The following is a 12,314-nucleotide window of genomic DNA, read 5'->3' on the forward strand; positions in this document are numbered from 1 at the left end:
ACATTGTGTCAAGGTGATTAGACTGATTCAAAGCATAAAGTGGGAGGGTGAGTCATGCACACCTGTTCAGTGGGAGATGCAAGGCTGGAGCTCTACAGGCCCGAGGAGCGTCGAGGGGCCAGCCATCTTTTCATTAGCCGTATCTAATGAAACTGCACAGGGCCCGAGGAAGAAAGGCCTACTGCAGGGACACCCTGCCCTGCCCGAAATTACACCAGAGACTTGTCCACAATAGAAGCATTCCGTCCACACAGCGACACCGGCACTTGACACCCAATTTAAACCTGCAGCTTGTTTCTTTGACAAGTGGAAATTTCCACAGCAGTCCCTTTCCCAGGCAAAGAGGCTGAACGAGGAAAAATGACTTTCAAGGGGGTTTAATCACATGCACCATAACTCTCCGTACCCCCACTCTTTTGTCTGGCAACTGTTGTCAAAATGGAAATATCTGATACTCTTTCTAATCACACAGGCAGCAATTACTGTTAAGCTTTCTTTGACGGGCTGTCGCCGTTGACAGACACCAAAGACGATGAGAGCGGTAGTCGGGCAAGCAACTGCAAATTTATGCACGTGGGCTGTATACTTAAACGTGCACGAGGAGCTTCACAGGTACAAACACGCACAATCTTATAAATGTTTGTTTTAAATCAGTCACCTGGGTCTGAACCCTGAAGACTTTTCCTCTACTGTTACCCGTTCCTGCCCACACTGTACGCTGCATCTATGCCGCTGACCCCGAGGTCGAAGCATTACATCGACGACAGCCTTATCCCCCTAAATGCACCGCTGCACGTCCCAGCTAATGTGCAGAGGTGTGTGTGATGAGAGAAGATGAGACCCAGACAGGGGTGAGAGGAGGTGTCATACCGATAACCCCCACAGATGGACGGCGGGAAGAGTTTAGGGTTTCAAGCGCGTGAGTGCGCCTTTGTGTAAAAATGATATACCCTGGACACAAAAAGGTGTAAGAGAAAAAAATGTGTGTGTGTGTTTCAGTTACGTGTGTGTGGAGAAGTGAGTGGGAGAGTGAAACGAGAGGCCCTGACCTCGAGCAGCACTGACATGAGCTATCATCATGATAGCCCCTCCTGATTCAGGAGGGAACAAGAGACCATGGATTAATTTGTTCCAGTTTGGGACACGTTCACACCAGCATGGTGGCATTTTGTCCAAATGAAATAGACACGACTAATCAATGTGATGTTTGGAGGTTTTAAATTCAAACTTTAAAAACATAGAGCAGCAGGTGTTTAACGATGCTCATTCAGTCCAAATCCGAGCAGACTGATTTTCTTTGGAACTCCATTCTAATAACTTTGGTAACTTTATTAATAATTCTGGATGTGTGGTGAACGGCTTGAATAATGAAGCTTTCAGATATCTCTGTAGAATTTCTGGTTTGTCAGAGGACAGCAGAATTGCGGGGCAGAAATATTAGCTCTTTCTGTTATTTGAAGGTGATTCACATGGCTCTGGCAACTTTTATGAAACTTTTATTAAAGTTTTTCTCTTTTAAGTTTAGTTAAATAGATTACTAACAAGCAGTCGGCATCTTACCTGCAGCAGAGTCAGAAAAATCCATATAGAATAAAACAGGCAATTTAATAAATCTTCTTTAATTATTATTAGTAATGGTATTAGTACCACCTAAAATAGTTCAATGTATTTGCAAAAATGCTAAATTCTTACTGGGTTACAGTTCTACTCAGGATTCCACTTTTAGCATTTTTTAATCTAGTTAATCTAGAATTTAAAATGCAAAGACAGAAACAAACAAAAGTTGGGTTTTTTTTGCCAATCTATGGGTTTGTGAGTCTTTTCCTGCTGTAGAAAACAAAGTTTTAATAGGAGATAATCCTGTTAATGTGGATTTATGGATCTGCTGTTAAACCACTGATATATTTCCATATTTAACCCCTTGGAATTCTAAATCTGAATATTGTTTAAAGTGAAATAAAACAAAATTTAGGGATAAAACGTCCCGCAGTTTGATGTTCTCGAACTTCCCAACCAGGTTAGTTGCAGCTGATGTATCACCGACCAGCCGCACCAAGTTATAACTATTTTTGCTAAAAAAATCCTTTAAATGGGAGAATTTTAAATTAATGCTACTGTTAATGGACTCGCATGACTTACCTGAAACACAATCAAATCTCGACTCTAAGACGTAAAAGCGCCGTTTGCACGACTGAGCTTTGGAGTGCTCCCACTAAAACCAAACGATACAAGAAAGACTCCTCTTCCTTTGTTCCTGGGAGGAGGTTTGGACGTCTGTAAACACTTGAGCCTACTTTACGATGGAATGTCCAAATAAAAAGCTTTTTTGAAGACTTCTCCCCGTCACTTAGGCTTGCACTGTCAATAGACCCCGCTGCCTAATGACTCACCTGTAATTGCATGAGAACAAGTCCTTACAGGAGACTGAGTGGCATGTCACATAGGAATGACAAAGGCCTCAATGTGTTTATAAGAGCCCGTTGTGTGTGACTGACCCCTGTTTATCTCCCTCCAGGCTCACGCAGCCTCGCATGAAGCTCAATCGAAGCTTTTATCCTGCAAAAATTAATGTTTAAAGCAGCAGGGCGGTGAACTAAGTAGAAGCCTTATAAGTTCCACTCTGTACCTTCTAATGAGCATGCATCCTCTCTTTTTGTGGGATAATGAGTGAGCAGGACAATTACCATAACTAGCTGATTCTAGCTCCACTTTGGAGGTTGAAATTTTGTAATTGCACTTTCAAGCTTCTGGGGAAAAAAAGATGAAACACCTCACGGCCTCCTGCAGCCTATCCTTCTCTGCCTTCAGCCACTTCAAAATGAAATTCTTCTGCCTTCTTTTCATTTAGGAGCCACTCTTTTTTGATGCTGATATGCAAGCATCAAAGAGGGGCAATTAGTGGGCCCGGGGGGCCTGAGCGCGCTCAAAAAAAAAAGACTTGAACAAGCTTCACTGACTTTTTCATAAATGAAACACGATTTATCTCCTGATCTGTTGGATAAATGTTACAATTGAGTGGTTTATTCAGCTGAAATAACCTTTTTATAAAATCAGAACTCGTTTTAAAATTAATATTTAAATATTGACCAGCAATTCAGGAGATCTGGTTAGGGTGGTCTCCCAGAGACAAAGCACACCAACGTGCCCCCAGCGGTTCAAAGGAGCCGTTCTAAACATTATCATATAATTTGGGCCAGCCGTCAGCTTGTAAATAAGTGAGGTAGAAGCCTTTTGTGTGATGGGGCACAAGCTGGAGACAGGCGTCTTCGCTCTGCCGACGTGAGCCGCTGAAGACAAAAGCAGGAGACAGAGCGTCTAACCTTTGATTCTTCTGAGGACTCCGCCGCCTTGCAGAGGGGGCGAAACGCATCAGACACAACTGTGCCCCCGACGTAGAGATGTCAGGAACAATAGAGTCACCCACACACAGTCAGGCCGAACAACAAACCCCAGCTGCAATTGGATTAGCAAGGATCCAACCAACACATGTTAAGTCTAATTGACATGAAAGTGAAATCTGAGAACAATTAGGTCTTCGAACTCAAAAGCTTTGCTTCTGTCAAAGCTTTTTATTTTTATTTTTTTATTTTGGGGGGGGGGGGCACCTAAGGGTTGTGAAGATTCCAAAATAAAAGTTTCTTTACACATATTCATGTAATAGGGGAAGACCTTAGAATAAACCAATTTTAATTTTTTTCTGAAATAATTTAGGCAAAGATGACAAAAAACTAGTTTTATAAAATAGAGCTAAAATTATTTAAGTCACAAGTGTTTTTTTCTATCACAAACAATCATTTAAAATTAGGAAATTGTACCAAAATGTAACTATTCTGACCACTTTGTATAGCACCTTTTAGACCTTGCATCTTATTAAAGCATGAAATAAATGTTGGCAGTTTTGAAGCACAAATTAAGCATTAATACATTATTGTTACCCTGTTATACTACATTATAACCCTGTTATCCAGGATTATTATAAAAAAGTAAATAAGATTTTTCTCACTTTTTCCCTTCTTTTTAAATGGCTATGGATCTAAGTTAAATAGTGGGATTTTTGGGGGCTAAAATATTCCATTTTAATAATTTGACCAATTGATTATAAAAACAGAGCTACATTTTTTTTAGCAAATACAAAGAGTGCATGTTATAATATAACTAAATGTGAAAGATATCCATGTTTTATTTTGTTGCATAACATCAAAGTAGTAAATATTACCAGTAAATAAAGAGTTTTTACCATTTTCTCCGTCAAAAAAGACAATCTAATATACATTATGACAAGTAAAACAGCTTTTTTGTGTTTAAAATAAGAATTCAATTTATTTTTTATATGTAGATATAAATATATATATTTTGTCAAAATATATGATCATATTGTCAAGAAACAAATTAGTGAGACAAACGTACACCTCATAAAAGTTATAAATAAGGGTCCAAGTGAACATTTTGGGAGACAAGAAGTTGTAATTTTTTTGGGGGGGAAGGGCTTCCACATTATTTTGTTTGAGTTGCCACTTTGAGTCCAGGTTGTAGTGAGTTTGCGCGCTAGCGGCAGCCACAGCCCTCTACCACCATTTCCTGATAGTTTTTTAGGACCACCTTGTCGTGTTCGTCTAGGTAGAGCATGGAGATGGCGCTGAGCTCAGTTGGTACACAGCAGGCCTTGGGAATGTTGCTGTTCACAGAGTTCACCAGTGTTTGAACAATGGCGTGGTTGGTTGAGTTTAAATGATCTGCAAGAGGAAACGGGCAATCCCCGTGGCAGTAAAAGGCCTGGTAGCCAGGGGGCGCCACTATCCAGTCATTCCAGTTTACATCGCTAAAGTCCACATACAGTGAGTGACGCCGGCAGCTGCGTTTGCGCTTACCGCCCTTTTTGGTGGGGCTGCGTTTGGTCCGCCGGGTTAGCGGGTGACCCTTTCCGTCATGACCAAAAGTAACCAGAAGAGGGCGTAGCTGCTCCCAATCCTCTCCGGGTTTTTGGTGTACAGAGCGGCTGACACGGACATGGCGGCCCTGGTGACTCGGAGTCTGGTTGAGGTGCAGAACCTCCACAGCCAGTCCGTGATTAGAGAGGCCCTCGCGAGTCCAGCGCAGCACGGCGGGGCTGACGTCGAAGCTCTCCCATTGTGACACATTGTGGTGCACGAGCCGCGTATCCAGAAGCTGCGTGATGAGCTGCCCAGGCCGCGGGGCTTTCAGCACCTCGTAAACATTTATCCGGTGGAGGCCCCGGTTGTCTGAGAGGCTGTCCGCGATGGCCTCATCAATCTGATGCCGGTAGAGCCTTAGTTCTGCGGACGACAGCAGCTCATCCTCTGGAATGCCGCTGAGGTTGAACAGGAAGCGGATCGGCATGGATTCTCCATCACCCACCTCATGGATCCTCTCCATGTGCTCTGAAAATGAGCAACAGGAATAAGTGTGGGATGTTTGTACAGATCAGATGTGCAGAAAGGTCACCTATACAACATGTTAAAGGCTGCTCTTTGTACTTTAGGGTTCCGGGGATCAGCACCTTCCTGGTGTTTGGATCCCACCTAATCCTCCACTTTCTCATTCTCAGCTAGATTTGATTGACACAAAATAACATTTTTTCACACTTCTCAAGGCCCCTGAGACTAAATACATAACCTTCAGGCTTCTTCACCTGCCTTTAAAGATTTTCCTGCCCTTCTCTCAATGCCATTCTTTGAGCACTTTGCTGAGACATAAATTACAAGGAGGGTGGTGATTAACGTACCACAACTACAGCATAAACACAGTGGAGGCTCCCTGTTCCACTCACAGTCTGCAGATTTCTGGCAAGATCACCATTGTTGGGGAAAGGAATGTTGTGTCTACTATTTTCCTGCTCAATCCACCCCTGTTATTTCACACCCAGGCCCTAATCTTACCCAGGTGGTTCTCATTATTAAAACCTGCTGTGCTTTTGATTAGCTCTGCAGTTTGTCCACTTAAGACATTTATCATTTTCATCATGAATAATCATTAAGGAGTCAGACAATACAGTAGAATCTCATTTATCTGAAGCCCCTGGGAAAAGGAGGCATTGCGTGGGAATGCTGTGCGTCCGAGAACTGAAACATTTTCAAAATGCAATCATCTGTTTTGTCTGCTCCGTAGTTAAATTGGAGAATTATTATCAAAATGTGTGATTTCTGTTCACACCTGGTCAATAAAGGATATCATCTTCCTGCCATAAACGCACCTTCTCTTCATCGGACTGTCCCATCTGCTGCCGAGGGCAACGCGTCTCTGCTGTTTTAGGGGATCAGTCAACCGAGTCACACCATCACACAATGGTGCTTCCATGAAAGCGAGCACTCCCACTCAAAACACTTCAAAGAACGCTCAAGGAAAGAAGGGAAGGAGGGTGGAAGCTTGTGGAGAGAAGTTCAAACTCAAGCGCAGATTGCATCACAGACAGATGCTCCCGCGTTTTTTTTTTTGGACCAGTCTCGATCGCTGTGTTAGTGCAAGCTGCCATGTGCCACTACTAGCTACGTGCGCTACAAGTGTCACTAAAAATGACTCATGTCTGCTTTGTAAGGTCAGACGCTGTCAGCCATCTCAGTTCCACATGACTAATTTTTGGGGGTTTGCATTTTTCCTCACACAAAAAAAAAGTTCAAGAATCATCTAATTTCCCTGAAAACTTCCAATCCTTCAGTCGCACCATCTCGTGAGGCTGTTTTCCCCATCTCCCTGGAGAACGGCTGTGTTTTCTCTCTGCACCTACATTGTTTGGAGCAGGGGCTTTATTTAGAAAAGCTGCAGAGTAGCATTAAAGATAATTGCACAGCGAGGAAGGTCTTTCTAAACGAGACATGAGACGGCGCACAGGACGGTTCCAAGCCAAGAACAGGCTTTTTAAAACCATGTTCTGCTGGGTGGAGTGAGAAGAGTAATATGAAGGTATGCTTTTCCTTCAGTTACTAACCAAACATACAGAGCTTTGTCAAATTGGACTCCAGAGAGCTTGTCTAGCAGAATTTTATGGCCCTCTGTAGACGTTGTTTGGTGACCACATCCTTGGATTCTTTGGTTATGGTGAGGTGGGTGGAGATCTCCAGCTTTTTAACCCTGAGAACTCCACTTTCTTCAACTGCAATCAAAACTAATTGAACATCTGCCTTGAGAAACCCCCCAAAATGATTTGTTTCTGTATATTTTTAAATCGCTTCTAGTCTTTTCAGTGCTTTTCCAAAATATCTTACCTTCATGGTGGAAGGCCCTCACCGTGTTGGCCCGGCTCGCCGACCTCTCCGGGTACTCAAAAGCGATGCCATGCGCTCCAAGCTCCTCGGCCTCCCCGGATTGTAGCCGATAGAGGTCCAGAAGATATTGAGGCACGGTGGCGGAGCGGCTTGGACGTGGACGTCTTTTGAGGCCGAACATGTGCAGCAGCGTGGCCTCAAAGTCCCGCAACAGTTCATGGCTCTGAGTGGCCGAGCGACCCTGCAGGCCAGGTACTTTCTTTTTCCCTTCTTCAGGTATCAGACTAGCATGGCTGCTCTCTCCCAGCAGGACTTGGCATATTAAAATGACCATCAGCATTCGATTACCAGGAATCATGATGTCTCTGGGAGGATAAACAAGATATGGAACGTTACAAATTTAAACTAATTATCTTCACTTTTCTACGTTAAATATTAGAGTACTATGGCTCCAACATTTTTTCACAAAACTTTCTTTTTGTATTCCCACTCGAGGCTAAATAATTACCCTCAATATTCCCGTCTGTCTCGTTTACAGTCCAGGACCACTTGCTGTTTATCTTTGGCGACATCCTCCAAAGGTAAACAGCCGGTTCCCAACTTTTTAAATGCAATTTAAGGGCCATTCCTCCTCCCTCCACCCCTTTCCACTCGTCTCCTACGATCAGACAAATAAAAGAGGCGGCCTTGGGGGTAGAAACAAATTCTTAACTCAACGAGGAGCCGGCGTCCCTCAAAGTCTGCCCCAACAAGCCAAACCCAAGACCTCTTCGGACTTGGAGTTAGCGTACTCACCGACAGAAAATAAAGCATGGGGAAACAGTCCATGTTTGTTGGGAGCAGGAGGTGGACACGTTCTTCCAGGAAATGTTAGGTGGTGTTGGGAGGCTGCAGGAGAGCGTTGGAGTGACCCTGTTCCTGAAAGATAGTCCAAAACACGGAGGAAACCTTAATCTGAGTGCGTCTGCAAACACTTGAGAGGATGTTACTTTGTATTTACGTGAAGACAAGCAGAGTGTGTGTGTGTGTGTGCATGCGTGCGTGCGTGTGTGTGTGAGAAAGAGAGAGAGAAAGACCCTGTGTCTCTTTAAGGCTTATCATTTTGGCTTGTGGGGAAGCTGCTATTTGCTGTAACTGGAATGTAAGGAGGTATGTGCCACAAGACTTCTCCTATCTCAAGAGAAAGATCAACATTTACTCAATCATCCGAGAGATATTAGAAATTTAACACCTTGTTAGATTTAGTTACATTTTTAGGATTTTTTTCGTTGAATTCAAAAGCTGAATTGGACTAAAAAGGTGACAGATGATGTTCTAATAGCTCCGAATCTACAATGACTCAACCATTTGCAGCATAAGCTTTCAGTTTGGCACCTACTCGCTTTTTGTTATGAATTTTTTTTTAAAGTAAAGAAAAAAAAGAGCTTCCTCAACTTGAAAATGTCAAACATGGCTGTCAAAAACTAGAGCAATTGTTTGTTTTGGCGTTTCGACGACTAGAACATTCAGCTTTTAGGTTTTATTTAAAGAGTTAAATGGTTCAAATGGTTCCGAGTGACCACAACAACAGCACCCCAGATTAAATTCCAGAGTAACATATGTCTTTGATCTTCATTTGGGGCTTGTTCACTCAAGCATGAGAGAGAGAGAGAGAGAGAGAGAGAGAGAGAGAGAGAGAGAGAGAGAGAGAGAGAGAGAGAGAGAGAGAGAGAGAGAGAGAGAGAGAGAGAGAGAGAGGGAGAGAGAGAGAGAGAGAGAGAGAGAGAGAAAGAGAGAGAGGAGAGAAGAGAGAGAGAGAGAGAGAGAGAGAGAGAGAGAGAGAGAGAGAGAGAGAGAGAGAGAAGGTTTAGCATCCACAGTCTGTATGTTTTACAGTACGCCGGCTGGTTGGGTATCGGTGTGAATATCTCAGGCTCTCGACGGCTCACTGTGCATGCAATCAAAGATCTCTTTCTCTTATAACAGCATTAGAGTGACCTCGGCTTGACCCCCCCGCCCTTTCTCGTTCATGTCATCGGATCCAGTGTGTGTGAGGCAAGGACCAGGTGCACGAGCCCAGCTCGCCTGCGCGCGAATGTGTACCACCGCTCGCATGTTCGTGAGAACTGTGGCACAGAGAGAGAGAGAGGAGGGCTCAGAACATGATCAGCTCTATTACCCATGGGGTGCAGGGATGAACTCCGTGTGTGTGTGTGCGTGCGTGCGTGCGTGCGTGTGTGTGTGTGTGTGTGTGTGTGTGTGTGTGTGTGCGTGCATCCTTGACAACAAACGTTCATTGTACAGAGAGGGCCTCTTTCATGATTGCAGGGATTCATAGTACTCAAAAACACTGACCATACAGCTCATCTTGTAACTGTAACCAGCAAAAGTGCAGGCCAGAGCAGACAGACACTCAGTGTGGTGTGATGATGATGAAAGAAGAGGAAAAAGTGATAGGAGGGTAACTTTCTTCAGTGGAAAACCTGCGTATGTGAGCGTGCACACTTTCCAGATTCACATTTCTTCTCTGAATTAAACAATAAAAAGCAAAGTGGAGCTAAGGCAAGCAGATTTTCAGATTCGGGGTGCAGTTAGGCCGCAGCGGTCAGCTTAGCCGCTCCCTCCCTTCCTCTGTCTCTTTCTGACCACAGATAGTGGTCAGGCTCTGCACATGGCTCTTCAGATGTGTTTCTTGAGAAATTTGACAGAGATGGTGGGAGGGAAGATGGGCACTAAGGGCGGGAGAGAGGAGTGCAGCAGGTTACCACAAGAACAGATCGAAGTCTGATTTTTTGTTTAAAAGTCTGCAACAACACATCTGCAACCCCGGAGCTGCATCACGTGTAAACTCTAATGTGAGTTAACATCCGGCACTGTGCATCATTAGTTTATATTCCAGCCTCAAGTTGGAATAAGTTGGTTGGAAGCTGCATTTTCTTTTTATTTATTTATTTATTTATGCAGAAATGAAGCAAATCTCTGAAAGAAAAACTTCATAAATTCCTGGTTTATAATGAACAAAAGTTGTGGATTTTATAAGATTCACAGTCGGTGAAGTCACTCCAAGAATTCAGATGTGACACATTTGGCCTTTTTTGACTAATTTAATTTGTTTTCTCCTTTTTTGTTAATCTAAACACAAGTAATAAAAATTTCCCCAGATGTTGCAAGACCTGCAGTTCTGGTTCAGACTGAGAGCCACATGTCCAGAGGCCAAGCTTTTCTGTCTTTTACTGGGTTTAATGGTACATTTTCATTTCCACACCTGCAATATAGAACAGTTATGCTAGCATTTATTTATATAAACCTATGTTTATACCCGTTTTAATTTTTTTACAAGTTGGCAGTTTAGACAAAAAAAGAAAAACAGTTGATTATTAAAACAAATAAAAATACACTTTTGATAGCAGACTATACTGAAAATACACATACCATTTAAATTATTTTACAAATAAAAGGAGTGACAAATGATTATTTTCTTTATTTTAATTAATGCGATCCCTCAGAGCGCAATCCTGTGATTTTATTCCATATTTCTGCGTGTCCAGATTGGTTTACGAGCTAAGATTCGCGCTGGAAAACAGAAAGAGTTTGAAAACAAATGTTTAAGTTGTCACGGAGAAAGAGAACCACACGGAAATCTGACGCGTTGTTTGGAAATGACCTCACTCACTTGTCTTTACGCAAAGTTTTGGCACACACAAAAAAACGCAGAAAGAAATCAGTGACAAGCTGACTATCGCTGTGGTTTAGTTTTATTTTATGTCTAAATGACTAATAAAAGTAAAGTTAACGATTTTTAAATCACCTTAACACGTTTTATTTCTTTCTGGGATTTAAAAAAAAATCTTCCACGCGCGCAGAAATACCACAATCAACATAATAGAACCCATTAAATCCTCCATAGAGTTCGTTCTTTATTATTTTTCTGGTCCTGTTTCTAAATTCTCCTTTACTGATGTGTAGTTGTCAGCTGAGAGGAGCTCTTACCATCAGTGGAGGTCCAGGTTTCCTCTCGTGAATCTGGAAACGACGGATAAAACACTCCAGCCGTCACGCTGCAAAACACCAAAATGCGCCTTCAAGCAGAAGTCTGGTGCCTTTGTGGCTCATTAATCCTCTAGTGGCGCCCCGACGCGGACATGTGAGCTGTAAAGGCCGGTTATCTGGCTCTTTCGTCCGTCTCCACGACAGTCGGTGAGGGAGGGCGATGCGCAGAACGGGAAGGCTCTCCAAATGATCCAGCATCTCTGATCCCTACAGTTTTTATGTGTACGCCCAATTCACCCTCCCCCCCTCCTTCTCCACCTCCTCCTCGACCCAGTCTCCCAACACCTCGGACATCCCCCCCCCCCCCCCCCACACACACACACACACCCATCTCTCCTAGGCTGCGCGCATTTTATTTTATTTAGAAAAAATTGACGTGAGGCAGCTTTATTTGTAGCACATTTCGTACACAAAGGTAATATATATATATATATATATATATATATATATATATATATATATATATATATATACACATACATATATATGTATTTATATACACACAAATACATATATATGTATATATACATATACATATATATAGATACATATACAAATATATATATTACATGAGGCAGCTTTATTTGTAACACATTTCGTAAACAGAGTCTATATATATATATATATACATATATATATATATATATATATATATATATATATATATATATATATATATATATATATATATATATATATATATTAAATGTTCTGGAGAGAGGCAACTGGTTTGGAGAGATCCGGGGGAAAAAACTGGGAAGAACACATCTTAACAGGTGAATACAAAACGGTTAAAAGCGTAAGAACAAAACCCTAAAAATTTTCATTTTAAACTATCACGGCATGCTCAAGTGCTTACTATTAAGTGTTATTTCAATGGTTTTATGTTTAATTGTCCTATGAATAATAATAAATAAATAAAATAAATAAATAAGTTGCCTAAGTAAAGAAAGAAAGAAAGAAAGAAAGAAAGAAAGAAAGAAAGAAAGAAAGAAAGAAAGAAAGAAAGAAAGAAAGAAAGAAAGAAAGAAAGAAAGAAAAACAAATGATCCAGCATCTCTGATC

The 12,314-nt window shown here is 42.1% G+C and overlaps 1 protein-coding gene across 2 annotated transcripts; it reads right to left on the reverse strand.

The window, feature by feature from the left end:
- Positions 1-4,162: 4,162 nt before the first annotated feature.
- bmp4 (bone morphogenetic protein 4) lies at positions 4,163-11,461 on the reverse strand. Of its 2 annotated transcripts, none has more exons than XM_015969791.3 (4): positions 11,190-11,461; positions 8,016-8,132; positions 7,221-7,585; positions 4,163-5,399 (listed from the first exon to the last, which is right to left on the reverse strand). In XM_015969791.3, exons 3-4 carry the CDS (start codon positions 7,576-7,578, stop codon positions 4,546-4,548), a joined length of 1,212 nt encoding a protein of 403 aa, XP_015825277.1. In that variant the 5' UTR covers positions 7,579-7,585; positions 8,016-8,132; positions 11,190-11,461; the 3' UTR covers positions 4,163-4,545. The 2 variants fall into 2 exon arrangements, with proteins under 2 accessions (XP_015825277.1, XP_015825276.1); XM_015969790.3 differs by having other exon boundaries at positions 8,016-8,138.
- Between the last annotated feature and the right edge of the window lie 853 nt (positions 11,462-12,314).

This window comes from Nothobranchius furzeri, chromosome 18 (genome assembly GCF_043380555.1).
Source record: "Nothobranchius furzeri strain GRZ-AD chromosome 18, NfurGRZ-RIMD1, whole genome shotgun sequence".
Lineage (NCBI taxonomy): Eukaryota > Metazoa > Chordata > Actinopteri > Cyprinodontiformes > Nothobranchiidae > Nothobranchius > Nothobranchius furzeri.